This window comes from Notolabrus celidotus, chromosome 5 (assembly GCF_009762535.1).
Source record: "Notolabrus celidotus isolate fNotCel1 chromosome 5, fNotCel1.pri, whole genome shotgun sequence".
Lineage (NCBI taxonomy): Eukaryota > Metazoa > Chordata > Actinopteri > Labriformes > Labridae > Notolabrus > Notolabrus celidotus.
This window is the reverse complement of record NC_048276.1, coordinates 8,374,347-8,389,710: the sequence shown is the minus strand read 5'-3', so window position 1 is coordinate 8,389,710 and position 15,364 is coordinate 8,374,347. Positions and strand designations below refer to the sequence as shown.

The 15,364-nt window shown below is 41.7% G+C and overlaps 1 protein-coding gene across 1 annotated transcript in view; it reads right to left on the bottom strand.

Annotated features, from left to right (window-relative positions):
• frem2a (FRAS1 related extracellular matrix 2a) overlaps positions 1-5,775 on the bottom strand; it is a 90,257-nt gene extending 84,482 nt beyond the window's left edge. The window contains exon 1 of the mRNA XM_034682840.1: positions 610-5,775. Coding sequence (XP_034538731.1) covers positions 610-5,581 — 4,972 coding nt within the window. The 5' untranslated portion in view covers positions 5,582-5,775. The remainder of the gene's footprint in view (positions 1-609) is intronic.
• Between the last annotated feature and the right edge of the window lie 9,589 nt (positions 5,776-15,364).

Genomic DNA, 15,364 nt, shown 5'->3' with positions numbered 1-15,364 from the left:
AAAATATCACATAACACAACTGGGGATTGTGATTCTTTGATTATTAAAGTTATGATAAAACCTGGTTCTGAGCATTTAAAGCAATGTGAACGCCACATTGGGAGGATTTCACCTGCTGTGGGCGGACAGGATACAGGAGAGCAAGACTGAACTAACTGGTGAAGAAGGCCGGCTCAGTCCTGGACCCTGTGGAGGTGGTGGCTGACAGGAGAACTATGGCCAAGCTGTCGTCTCTGATGGACATTTTTTTTCTATATATATTCTTGTTGAAATTCTTGTACGTTACACCTTCTTGTTTGCTGCTGTAACTCCATGAATTTTCCCATTGTGGGACGAATAAAGGAGTATCTTATCTTATCTTATTCATTTTTAAAGATGTATGAGTAAAAAGGGTCTTTGTTTTTACCCTGCCTGGACACTTGTGTTTTTTTGCCTTTAACTAATTAATTTTTTTCAAGTGTTTGCATGGTAGTCAGAGGATTTTTTTTCAAGTAATTTGCTCAATTAACCATCACTCAACCACAGACCACTATTTTCCTTTCTAAAAGACACACAAATGCAACACAGGGGTCAAAGGTCATACTCTGCTTCATGTTTTTCAGCGCTTACCTTGACTAAAGGTGTCGATGGAGTTGTTTCCTTGTCCCAGGTTGACGATGTAACCATGTTTGGGCTGGGTGGTGATGTGGAAAACCAGTGAGCTTGGGCTGCTGTCTCTGTCCTCGGCCCTCAGCGCTTTGGAGCTTATGGGGAACCCCAGGTGACCGGTTGCCAAGATCTTCAAAGTAGGGGCGCCTTTATTCACGACGATCTGGGGGACGCCGTTGTCTATGGACACGATGGTGATCTTCATAGTCTGGGGTCGTCTCGTTTCGAACACAGTGTCCGGGAAGACATAAAAGTCAGTGTGTGTGCCGTCAGAGAGCGTAAAGGAGAAAGAGTCTTCTGATGATTCGGTTCCGTCGTGTTTGTAGCTAATGAGGTTTTCATTGAGGTCTTGTTTGGTGAAGCTGGTAACGGGTGAGGACTTGTTGTAGAGGAGTTTACCATGAACAGGAAGCTGGGTGATAGTGAATTTCAGCATCCTCTCGGCCGTGTCCTGGTCCTCAGCAGTGAGCTCAAACGGTGTAATCAGCTTGTTCTGCCCCTCTGTGACGATTAAACCGTTTACAGTGAGCACAGGTTTCTTATTATCCACATCCACGATTGAGACTCTGAAGGTTCTGAAGATAGGATTGTAGCCGTCAGTTACCTCAAACTCAAAGCTGTCCATTTTCACCTCATCATCTGAGGTGTGGATGTAGTAAATCTTACTGCCAGCCAGCTGAAGTTGGGTGAAAGACACAATGGGCATCCCAGGAGTATCTGTGCACTCCAAGTGGCCTCTGACAGGGGCCCTTGTGATGGTGAAGACTAAGTTCTCATCAGGGCTGTTGAGGTCTGTGGTGCTGAGGAGATCTGTGGTCAAAGTCACTCTGCCACCTTCCCTCAGAGACACGCCTTTACTGACCACATCAGGGAACACCATGTCAATACTGCCGATAGTGATGTAGAAGTAACGATCAATAAGTGGGTTCATCCCGTCTGTGACATCGAACTTGACCAAGTCTCTTATGCCCTCCTGACCGTCGTGGGAATAAAGAATAAGCCCAGCATCAATTTCAGCTTGGGTGAAATTCATGCCGAGTGTGATGTTCTCAAGAGAGCCTGATGAGCTTCTCCTCTGCAGCAGACCCTGACCCGGCCCGAACCGGATTACATATGTGAGCTCGCTGTCATCAGAGTCTAAATCTGTTGCTTTAAGCACTTTGTTGTTGATCTCTTTGGTCTCCCCGATTTCAACCTCCAGGCCGTTGTTGATGAGCATTCTGGGGGTCTCGTCGTCGACAGCGATGATCAAAACCATGGCTGTTTGCTGCACCGAGAACTTTCCGTCAGTCAGAGTGACATCAAAGCTGTCCTCTGTTGTCTCTGAGTCATCATGCTCATAAATAATACTTGATGCCTCCCTAATCTGCTCTAAAGTGAAATTAGTCACCAGAACTGAGCCTGTGGGAAGCTGGTTCAGAATGGCACCATGTTTTGGAGGTTTGGAAATGATGAATGTCAGATCTTCAGGTGGAATGTCAGCGTCAGCCCCGTTCAGAATTGGAGTGTCTATGACAATGTTCATCCCCTCCATCACCACTATCTCTCTCAGATAAATTTCAGGCTTTTCATCGTTTGCTGGGATGATGATGATGGGGAAGAAAAGGTTCTCTGAGAAATTGATGCCATCAGAGCACCTAAATGTGAACCTGTCCTCCACCGGTTCTACCCCTTTGTGAATGCTCTGAACAAAGTAGATATTCCCCTCCCTGATATCTCTGATGGTGAAAGCACTGATAGCTGTTCCTGACCTGGTCTTTTCTGAGCCTGGGGCTGGCGATATATTCTCAACATAGCCGGCAGTCGGCTGGACAATGATGGTGCAAAGGATATCATCTGTTGGAGTGTCATTATCATCAGCGTCCAAGTGCTGGGGGCCGATGGCGTATTTCTCTCCTTCAATGACACTGAATTGAATCCCAACTCCGACCTCAGGGGCCTGGCTGTCAACAGGAAGGATTGTGACTCGAACGTGGACTCCGTTGACCTTATTGCCTCCCACCGTCCACTCATCGGACATATCTGTGAGGGTCAAATTGAAGCCATCCTGCTGAGCTGCAAGACCTATTTCACCGCCGGTGTGTGCGTACACAACAACACCATTAATAATGTCAGCCTGCGTGAACCTGGACGCAGGCACTCCTTTCACCAATATCTCCCCCATGAGTGGAGGATCCTCCAGAATAAAGGTCAGCTGGAGGTCATCTGTGTCATCATCATGGCCTTCGATGACATTAGTAGTGATTTCTGTGGCTCCGTTTTCCAGCACATCCATATGAGAGCCGATTGTTCCAGCGGGGAGGTTGATGGTCGGAGTTTCATCATCGACAGGTTTTACATTAACTTTGACTGTCACGGTTACAACATGAAACCCATCGCTGACGTCCAGTTGGAATTCATCGCTCACTGTCTCCTCCCCGCTATGAGTGTATGAAATCTTCCCCTCTGTTATATCCTCAAGTCTGAAAACCCCTTTTTTTTCTAGGTCAGTAAAAGCAACCTGGACTTGGCCATGTTTAGGGAGCTGGCTTAACGTGAATGTAATCCTATCCTTTTCTGTGTCTTGATCTGTGGCTTCTAACTCAGCAATACTCATGATGTGAATACCACGTTCAGGCACAGTGAAGCCTGTGTTAGTGATCTGAGGGGGCTTATTATTGACGGGCTGGAGGTAGATAGTAAAAGCCCCTTCCACGCTGTTCCCAGCTGTGTCTTCAACGGTGTAACGAAACTGCACGACGTGGGCTGTGATTCCCAGCTCTACATCCGGAGGGCCGTAGGAGATCTTATGGTGGTTAATTTGAGCTTGTGTGAACTCTGTGACTTCAGTGTCAGGGCTGTCTGTCAAAACAAGAGAACCAAATATAACTGGGTTGTTTTCATCTGTATCTATAGGGGGCTGGATTACTGTAAATTTAAGGTCACGGTCTTCTGAGTCCAAATCAGTGTAGCGCAGAACCTCTTTGCTAAAGTGTGTGAGCTTGTACTCCTGCACGGTCATCTGCAGGGTGGTGCCGGGGAACAGCTCAGGGGGTACGTCATCTATGGGTAAAACTCGAACAATGAAAGCGCTCTCCCCTGACTCATTAGGGGGGTCGTTGTCATCCTGGACTGTGAACACAAACTGATCCATGATGGTGTCTATGTTGTGAGGGCCTGTGTGCTTATAAAACAGCTTGCCGTCTGTGATATCTTTTTGAAGCCACTCTGTTACCTCCTTCTCATACACCTCATCCTCAGCGTTGAACTTCCAAGAGGAGGGATCCTCTGGGGCGTCTGACTGCCTCAAGAGAACTGTGCCGATGGTAGAAAAAGGAGGTACAATGGTGAATTTAATAGTTGAGTCTTCAGAGTCAATATCAGCAGCACTGAGCATGAGGGGAGATATTTGCATCATCTGATTTTTGAACAGAACAAGGCCAGTGTTTGCATTTATAATCGGCGGCTCGTCATCAGTGGGAACGATTGTAATGGGGAACAGGAATTCAACTTCATTTTTCCCGTCTGACATCTTAAACACAATGTTGTCACTATATGTGTCGCTCCCATCATGTTGGTACACAACAATCCCTGTCATAAGGTCAGCAGGCGTGAAGACTTTCCTCTGAGAGCCCAGCACCATGAGGTCCCCGTGGCGCAGCCCGTCCACCACTGTGACAGTGACGGCGTCCAGGTTGTCCTCGTCGCTGATCTCCAAGTTGTGGGTGCTAAAGAGAGGCCGAGACTGACCCTCGTACAGCAGCTGACCCGTGTTTCGTGTCACAACGGGGGCCAGAGAGTTCATCGGCTTCACGACTATCATAAAAGCAAAGGGGTCTGAGACAGCGCCGTCTGTGTCCACCACCTCAAACTCAAGCTGGAAAATCCTCTCAGTGTCTGAGTCCAGGGAGGGGGGCTTGTAGGCTATTTTCAAATCTCGCAGGTCTCTCTGGTAGAAAGATGTGATGGGGAGATTTCTGTCATCTGTGCTGACTATGTAGCCCTCCTCATATGACAAGGGAGAGGTGATGTTGAAAATAAGCTCATCTGAGTCTGACTCTGCGTCCTCAGCAGCGAGCATATCAGAAGTGAGGGCAGTCATGACAAACTGGCTGACCTCCATCATCATCATGGACACAAAGCTGGGTTTGGGGGGAGTGTTTTCCTCCCCCTCTTTGATGCGTATCATGAGGTGGAAATACTCCTGTTTCACTAGGTTGCCTTCTTTATCATGCAGCTCCACAACCATGGGCACATAGTCTCTGTTTGGTGACTTCCGATCAAAGGTGTGCTCATAGCGGATGTCAGCTTGAGTGAACTCATCACAGTCCATCATTTTGGAAAGTTTACCAGTGTCAATGAGTCTTCCATATCTAGGAAGGGAGCTGCCACTGGACAGGGATGTCACCTCACATTTATGAGAGTCTCTATCAAAAGTAAACTCTAGAATCTTCTTATCAATAGGATTACTGGTCCCCTTGAGACCATCCACAGTCAAAGGCATGTTTTTGGTGAGTAACTCTAGCTGCGTAAAAACAACTTCAACCTCCATCATAAATGGGATGATAACAGTTTCTGTTTGCGCGTCATACCTGAGCTGCAGCCTCACTCTGTCTTTAGCTGGACTTCTCGAGCCGTAGTGGGAGTATGTCACGTCATTGGGACCGAAATCACACGGAAACTTTTTGGGAGAGAGATGCCCGGGTCTCTGTGAGAGCGGATCATTATCCAGCACGGTGATGCTGCACCGGTCTCCCGGCTGCGTCTGAATCACCAAATCATTGATGGGATCGATGAAGACTGCTCTCCCGAAAGGCACGCGTATTCCGTTATTTGCAACCAGGATTGCATCCTCTGACAGTTCAGATCTCAGCGCGTAAAATAATCCATCGCTGTCAGGCTGCGAGAAAACAATACCTGTGAGTGAAAAGCACAGGAGAAGTCTGTGGAGCATCTTGGCAGAGGGTGAGATCCAAACCACCAGAATACAGCCACTCTGCAAACAGGGGGGAAAAACGTTCCAATCTGTATCTTCCTCCGGATGGTAAAAAAAATCCCCTAAGTGGTGGGAGTCAGCTGTGTGCTTACACGGTGGTCCCCATGCATCTATCCTCCCGGACCCTCGACATGCTCAGTGAGAATAGCGCGCAGGATTTTTAACTTCAGACACTTGAGAGGCTGCGTAAAAGTGCCACCGCCCATCTCTGCGTATATTGGAGGGATTTTAGGGCTTGTTACCTCAGAGGTACCGCCAGTGGACAGAGCAGCTGACAATCACAGGTGGGCGTGGACTGGAAGATGGGCTGAATTACACAGATGTGATTCATTACACTTAGTGCTGGGCAGGAGTTTTCCCTGTCCGGACGCTTCTCTCTGAGAAGCTGAGGGGTTTTCAAGACAGCACTGCCCTGAAGTAAAGAGGGCTGTTTCAGTATTCCAGATGAACACTTTATGTTTATGTTTATTTATTTGCACAATTAAAAGAAAATACATACAAAAAAAATATAGCAATGATACATAATATAATGTGCAGGACGAGGCAGAAAACTCAGAGAGCTTATTTGAAGCCTCCACCCAAATAGTGTTCTAATATCAAAAATGATTAAAAAAAAATACTAGATTGACACATATAAAGACAATAGTTGACACTAAAAACAAAATAACATAAGAATATACAAAATTAACAATTAATATAATTACAGTTATTACATCAACAGAATTCAAAAGTACAAAATCTGAATATGATGTGCATGGACACCTACTCTATGAGTATTTGGTTGAGCATGATGAGTATATTAAGTAACAGTAGTTAAAAGTTTTTTCTTTTAAAGATAAACAGTTTTTTGCCACATTGGAATAAATATTCAAGAATTTGGAGCCTTCACTTCATATAACATAGACTATATAATCTGTGGACATAAAAACACTGATGAAATTGAGAGAAACTTCCAAATTTTAATCCAGAGGGAAGATCCACAATGTTTTTTCAAGCTATGTCAGAGAGAGAAAGTTTGATAACTTACTTTGTCATGTTGCTGCTTTAGTCATGGAGGCAGATTTCACTTACCAATGGTTCAAAAATTAATGAATAATTTTGATAATAACAAGTGTTTGGAAAACATAACAATTTCCAAGAACGGAATCATTTTTTGCTTGCACATTAATACAGATGATTTACAGATAATGATATTTTACATCTTAAACAATAAAGCTCAGGGTCATCCCATTTGCAACATCCCTTTTCCTCTCAGATGCCCCCACTCTCTCTCTCTCTCTCTCTCTCTCTCTCTCTCTCTCTCTCTCTCCTTCTCTACAGAAGTTCCTGTCACCATTGTCAAAACTAAAAGTAGCTCATTTATGCATATCCAGTGAGCACAAATGATTTTGCACATCATGGTGTATCCTTGAACTCCTGACAGTCTTGCACACTTCCAAAAAATCCACTGAGACTTGGACTTAATTTGACAGAGCGCTTGAACACAGGAAACTTATTTTTGCTCGAGTTTAAAGTTTCAAATTTTGACCACAGCGGTGACAAGGTCATAAGAATTAATTCCAAAAGTAAAATGTGGGTTGACTGTTTTCAGTGCATGGCCAAAATGGGAATAACATGTGATACAGATGAGAAAACTTTTGGCTGTGTGTTTTATTCCCTACATAAGGGAGCATTGTTATTAGTCTGCTTGTTGCTGGCTCAGTAATCCTCTCTAATGCTCCTCCTCAGTTGCTCAAACCCCACACTTCCTGCACAAGGCTTAAGTAGAAATAAGCTGACAGAAGTAAAAGCTAGGTTGTATAGTTCCTATTCATTATCTATTTAGCTGTTTATTTTGTGTTAAAAAACACATTATCGTGGGCCTCCTCTTAACTTTCCCTACAAAGGAAGAAAATGTAAGAAGCCTCCATCGTCGAGTAGATTTAAGAACACATAGACATGTCCTTGTCAGCCAAGATCAAGATAAGATAAGATAAAATTAAATTAGAAAAGATAAGATAAGATCAGATGAGATGGTCGCAGGCTTGGCCTAATGGTTCCATCGCTCACCCATACAGCGGACGGCCCTGGCTAGATTCCAACCTGTGGCCCTTTCTCCCACTCTCTCCCCTTTCCTCCTCTATCCACTGTCCTGTCCTCTACAAATAAAGGTGTAAAAGCCCAAAAATACAACAACAAAGAAAAAAGATAAGATAAGATGATTCAAGTCAACACAAGACAAGATAGATAAGATTAGATAAGATAGGGTACAATAACACTTGATCCCATAAGTTACCATGCAATCCATATAATAACACAAAATGTTATACATTACAAAAAATAAGAAACAACAAGATAAAAATACTATACAATGTTGTAAAAAAAAGTATGATGCAATAAGAAAAAAATAGATAACAACATTGTTTTATAATGAGCTATGATGAGATGAGATTAAATACGATGAGATGAGATACAAAAAGGTGATATGAGATTAGATATGATGAGATAAGATACAAAAAGATGAGATCAGATCAGATACAATGAGAACAGACATGAAAAGATGAGATGAGATGAGGTACGAAAAGATGAGATGAGATATGATACCATGAGATGAGAAACAAAAGATGAGATGAGATGAGATACGATATGAAACAATGAGATGAAATGAGATACAAAAAGATAATATGAGATGAGATATGATGAAATTAGATACGAAAAGATGAGATAGGATATGAAAAGAGGAGATGAGATTAAATACGATGAGATGAGATCCAATATCATGAGATGAGATACAATACCATGAGATGAGGGATGCAAAGAGGAGATGAGGTACGAAAAGATGAGAGATGAAAAGATACGCTGAGATGATGAGATACATTGTGATACTTTACGCTCTATAGAATATATACAGTATATATAAAATAAGGGGTTGATTTGTGAGTGAACTATTTATTTGGAAGGATTTTCTAGTGCCTGCTTGCTCAAAAACTGCAGTACAACATTAAGAGGTACAACAACAGAGCATTAATAATTAACTATGATTAAAGTATTTAAAGTCTCAAATATCACTGAGTAGCTTTGCTGGCATTTGAAATTCACTTTCTTCTGTCTGGGTCAAAAATGACAAATGAATAGTTTACTCTTACTAGAGCTGGTATCAGACTGACCCGATGATTTCAGGAGCAAGTTGAAATGACTGTCAAGGATAAGTAAATGTGTTCTGTAATTTTGTTTCCTCAATTTAATATTGCTGCATGGTTTTTAAATAAGCTTGAATCAGCTTGAGGTACTGTTGCAGTCACTTAAAAAAACATGGCTGCAATTCATTACACAACATTCAGATCAACTAATATGATGAAATATAGGCCCAAAGTTTGTGTAAAAATGTAAGTAACTGCAGGGATATAGTGGACCTTTAAGGAACTTAGAGGAGGTTATCAGAGAGAGTTAGAGCGTAATGGAAGTGAACATGCAGCAATTCATGTAAATGCATTACGAGGCAAATTCATAGGGCAGGTATAAATCTATTGAAAGCTCTTTTTCCCATGAAACTGGCTACAAGTTGTAAAAAGTTTCACACTCTTCCCACAAACCTGACAGCCTGCGGTCTTTTAAATCCTCACACATAAGCCTAAACCTTAGAAGTTCTACTGCTTGTCGCTACATTTTCTCCCTGCCTCACCACCACCCATGTTTAAAATGCCAGGTGATTAAAGGGCTTCTGGTGCCTTGTTATTTCAAAGTACATGGCACTCTGAGCTTTTCCAGCTGTCATACTCTTTATATGTGCTGGAGCATTCTTCTTCTGCTTTTAAGTGAGAGAAAGCATCCATATACAGGTACATTTGTGATAATACTTAAAGGTTATACTCTGTACTGGGGACAAAGCATGGAGGAGATGATGGGAAAAAGGATGGATGTAAAGATGGTTATTAAGTCAGGAAAAGAATAGACTATTAAACATTCCCACCTCTAATTTGTCTGAGGAAACGGCTGCAAAAAAGTCAATACTAAGGTATGACAAGCTCCTGTTAACAAGTGTTTCTCATTATTTGACTCAAAAATATGTCTGCTCCCCCTTTGACTAATTATCCCTGAAAATCTGGCTCCGTCTTGCAGCTCCTTGCTCCCACCTCCTAAGCATGCAGAAACTTTTGGAGAGTCCAGCGTCGGATTGATGACATATTCATGTGAGGGGATGTGGGGCTCCTTCTGCGCAGCAGCTGCTCAGCTGTGATAAGGCCCCTCATGGAGATTCTGAGGTTTGAGCCTGTATGTGAATATGGAAGATACAAAACTGTGAGGTAATGAGACAGTACGAGGGTTAGGTACCATCAGGATTGGAGCATTAGCATAACATCTTTGCATGCATGCTGAAAGAGCAAAAAAATATCCCCTACTTTTAAAAGAAGCTCATTTATTGTAATATAAATTTCATGTAGAGATGGACTCAAATCTACAATATAAGCCAAATGATGATTAAAATAATCTGTATTTAAGCTGCAGAAGCAAGCCAGAGCAGGTTTATCGAATTATACACATTTATTTAGTTCTCTTAAGAAACATAAGAATACTTTTGATGAGGGTTGTTCGGCATGTGAATTGATAAAGCAGCTTTTGTGATGCTTGGTCAAACGATTTTTTTCTTGTTACCGGGAGGTGAAATTATTAAATATCCATCAAATAGTCCCAAAAAATAACAGTGAGCAAAACAATTGTTCTCCCTGCATAGCTGAATAGCCAAAAATGTGACTGTTCTGCTCTGAGGAAATTAGATTTTTTTCTTCTAAACCCACACCCACACACACACACACACACACACACACACACACACACACACACACACACACACACACACACCACCCACACACTTTTGTCCCCACTAGAAAAAAGGGGTTGGAATTTTTAATGTGTGGTGCTGAGACGGAGCTTGGGAAGTGTTTTGTGCCTTTAATTTCTTCTCGTACTTCTTAAATATGCTTAAGGGATGTCCAGCAGGGTCTGAGGCTGTGAATGAAATCAGCTCAGTCCAAGGAGAAGCTCCATGTTGTGCATCCTGATTGCATTAGGTTGGTTGTACCCCTCTGGGCAGGCATCTCTTTTGGCCACATTTTTCCAACACATGATCGATAGTCCTGATTAAAGCTAGAGTTAGGAGTTTTTTGGCGGTCATAAAAAATTAACATTGATGCCCGCCAATGACCTTAAAAAAGTAAACATGACCCCCAACATGACGAGTGACCGTCTCTACATAGTTATCTTTAATTTCAGGACTCACTGGTGGTGTTACACCAAGTGATTGTTTGCACTCTTTTCCAAGCAGCAACCTCCGGTCTAAAAATATGAGTCCAATGCGGAAGTGTTAAAAGCTGCAGTTCATCGAGGATCCACTTCAGGCTGGCTCTGGAAGTACCGGAAGTCACATACACATGAATTGGGAAAAAGACGATCTTTACAGCAGAAATAAACATGTTTACCGCCTGGTACAAAAGACGAGTGTAGTCTGGATAGCTTATTTCTTGATCGGCTCACACTTTGAGGGGGAGAATTTTTTTCTAATGCAGCAATTTTGAAGATATTGAGATTATGAGTCTTCCAATGAGAGGCAAAGCTGACTTGATTGACAGGCGGGAACACTGTAGCTGTTGGCTAGGAGGCTCCAACTCCACCTCTTTACGTCACACTGGCTCCACAGCAGCAATATGGCTGCCGCCGACGATTGGCCTCAAAACAGCTCTTCAGAAACAGATGGGTGACGTCACGGATACTACGTCCATATTGTATACAGTCTATGCTCTTTTCCCAGTTTTTAAAATGTTGTCCACAGCAAAAGTCTAAATGAGTGATACATTTGGCTTGCATATGTATAAGACAGGATCAATGAGGAGACAGGAGGTATCACTTTGTCCACAGGGGGCGCCAAATCAACACCAATGGAAAGTTCCTCACAAGAGCCATAAATAAAAATGACTCTTGTTTGTGACGCATTTGTTTTCATACATTTTGGTATAAGTGCTTTTTTTAAATAAGGGCCTATGTCCATTTTTGGGATGGGTTTTTTTTGGCCCATGACCTCAATTTCAGGGTACTTCTCACCTGTGCTTTCTGGCGCTCGTATCCAAGGTGAACGACCTGGCAAAGGTAGCCTCAAAAAATGAATGTGGTTAGTTTCTCCTCATTATAGACATCTCCCATTGTTGTTGAAGAACTTGAGAAGTCAGAAGTCCCGCCCCTTATTGATTTTGATGGTCAGTGATGGAGACGTGACATTAACCTGAAAGTTGAACTATTTTCAACAGAGAGCTCTCTGAGTGCATCAACAAAAAAAACCTAATTCTGAGTGTCTTCAACTGCTGGTTTGATATAGGATATACTGTAGATGCAGTTAGTGGACACAGGCCCTTAAGAATCTGAATACCTCCAGCGTTTCCTCCAGCGGACACATCACACAGCTGTGCCTCTCATTCTTTCAGCACTGAGCATCAATGAAAGGGGCCTTTCTCCTGCACTCTCCACTCTGTCCTCACTATCTCCCACACAGCACACAACCTGTTGCTTCTTCAGCCCACACATAAAATCAAGAGCTCCGCACTCAAACCCACTGATTTTACCCCTCTGCAATGCCACCCTGCAATTACTTCCTGTCTGGGTCAGTGTAAAATGTTTAACAGGATGCCCCCCTCCCATTGAGCGCGCACACACACATGCACACACTCAGACAAAGACATACGAAAAGGGTACACATTCACATCTGGTCCAGCTTTGTTCCCATGTTACAGTTTGTGCATTCAGAGGACACACCAGGAACTCTTTCTCCAAACAGGCTTCTGAGCACCGCCACCGCTCTGTAATCATCAACACAATGACCGTGTGAGTTTACACAAAGTGGCGTTCTGGTAAACGTTTACTGTCTGGTGAAACTGCCAATTTGTTGCTGCGACTCACACACTCATTTGCATCACAAATGACAACGCTGCTGTGGGTTTTTGCCTTTCAGTTAAAGGAACAAGGTTATTATTATGAGTAGAGGGGAATTGGGTAAATATCTGTTGTTTCTGTGAATCTGTTTCTGCATTAATTGCACAGAAAATTGTGAGAAAAGACTGACCTCCAAACAACTTCTCTGCCCTTTTGTAGCGTTTGAAAAAGCGTCCTTGTTTGCACCCTTTTTGAGGCCCATCGGCTACACTGAACTTATCTGAAATCTCACATCTATTTTGGCATTCACTGACTTTTAACTTCTTTTATCTTCCTCCATACATACATAATGACTTGTTTACAGCTCGTGTGTGGAACTTTTATCCCGGCTGGTGGTGGGCTTTGCGACATGCCCCCTTACAGAGCAACTTCTCTCTATTTCATGTGATTTCACAGGGCTGATGAGTCTAATAAGGGACATGCCTGCCACACTCCATCACACATCAGACAAAGCTCTCAGGCCCTGCAGGCTGTGTCAATTTGCAGCCATGGATGCCAGCTGTGTTGTAGCGTCTTGGACGTGAACATTCGTTACAGTACTTTTACAGCATTTTTTTTTGATACTGAGATTGATGTTATGGAGAAAAGCTTAAAAAAAGACGACCTTTCTGAACTATTTCCAGTAGCCTTCCTCTTTACATGTTGTCTATTTTTGTTTCAACCTTTGAAAAGAAGGCGGATAGTGAAGAATAATTGATGCTTATCGACTTCAGAGAAAATAATCCAGTAGTGAAAAAAACATACCCTACAGTGAGTTAAACGGTGTTATGATTTATATGATGGTGATGGTGATGTGATTTAGGATTCTGAAACTCAATCAGATCACATTGCTAATTATTTTCTGTGCTAATGCGTAACCAAAGATTTAATTTGTGTGAAACAGAGTAAAAGCAACACCTCTGATCCTCTGAATCTCAATAAGGCAGAACAATCATTCAAATGCAGACAGGATTTTTCCTCTTAATCATCAGGGGAGATATTTTGATTTAAATTTTTATAGGCTACTGCTCTCTGGTGGTGGACTCTAGCAGCAGCAGCAGCATTTGAAGGAACCAGCTCCAGAGTCTAATGCTAAGGCCTGCCAAGTGTTAATGCATGGCAAAATGTGTGGCCTTCATAGCTATGTGAGAGTCACAAATCCAGAATCAGATCTGGATACAACTTAAAGCATGTGTTGTGTTGCAGTGATGTGTTTTTAATGATTATGACACTGAGGCTATTTAGAAGAGGCTCAGGGCTAAATGTGGAATCAAAGGGCTTCTGTTGAAGATACACTACCAGTCAAAAGTTTGGACACACCATCTCATGCAATTGTTTTAATTTATTTTGATTATTTCAACATTGTAGATTCATACTGAAGACATCAAAACTATGAAATAATCTGGTTTTACCATAATCTGGATTACAACAGTAGTCAAATAGGGCAATCCATTGTGTACTAACCCTGCCTCTGAACAACACAACTGATGGTCTCAAACACATTAAGAAGGCAAGTAATTCTAAAAAAGGAACTCTTGACAAGGCTCATGTTAATTAGAAACCATTCCAGGAGACCACTTCATGAAGCAGACTGAGAGAATACCAAGAGTGTGCAAAGCTGTCATGAAGGAAAAAGGGGGCTACTTTACAGAATCTAAAATATAAAACATATTCTGCTTTGTTTAACACTTTTTTTGTTTATTTAAATAATTCCATTTATGTTCTTTCATAGTTTTGATGTCTTCAGTATTAATGTCAAATGTTTCAAATGATTGAAATGAATACAAACCCTTGAATGGGAAGGTGTTTCCAAACTTTTGACTGGTAGTGTAATAAAAGAGAAACAGAGAACACAGAATCAAAAATCTTGTTAAATCTGCAAAGAATCCACAACCATTCAGTATTTACTTTATGTTTTCATTTATTTTATTCCATATCAACAAATTAACTTGTACTGTAAAGTCAAGTATTTAGAAACATCACACAGGCACACGTGATTTACGGACAGTTGATGGCATCCTTACAATGTTCATGTTAAGTTCCTAGGAACAGGAATGGATAAAGTCCTTTGCCAACCAACAGACAGTTACAGTTTACAGCTTAATGGTAACTATGTAAATCATCTTGCTTGACTTTTGTTTTGACTGGAAAAATCCAAATCATGATGTTGTTTTAAACACTGAGCTGTTAGCATGCTTCACTTATGACACACTTTGTACATATTTCCATTTAAATGCTAAGCAGCATTGCCAGACTGCTGTTGCATTGCACTTTATGTAATGAAGGTGTTTACGAATCCAAACAACCTGGTTTGAGATTCATGTCCTCTTGAATATTTTTTCTGCATTACACAGAAAGGAGAAGTTGTCCTACCTGGTTCAAAAGCAAGAAATCAGTATTCAGACCCCGGCCAGAGAGCTTTCTGATTTCATGCACCAAAACTGTGGAACTCTCTGCCTCTGGACATCAGGATGGGCAGCCCTCTGGGTGTTTTTAAAAGTAAACTAAAGACAAACCTCTTTAATCTGGCTTTTAATTTGGAGTCAATTACTTTTAACCTTGGACTGCATAATTATAATCATTATTTTAAAAACATTCATTTATCTTATTTATGCAGTAATCTATTTATTTCTTGTATTTTTTTGAATATTTTTTAACTTTGAATATTTTTATTTTATTTTCTACCCTTACTTATTTTATTAATTTGACTGTTTTAATTTTATTTTACTTTTGAAGTATTTTTATGATTATGTCTTTTATTATTTTACCTATTTCAGTTGTTTTCTATCACTCAGTTCTTTTGTG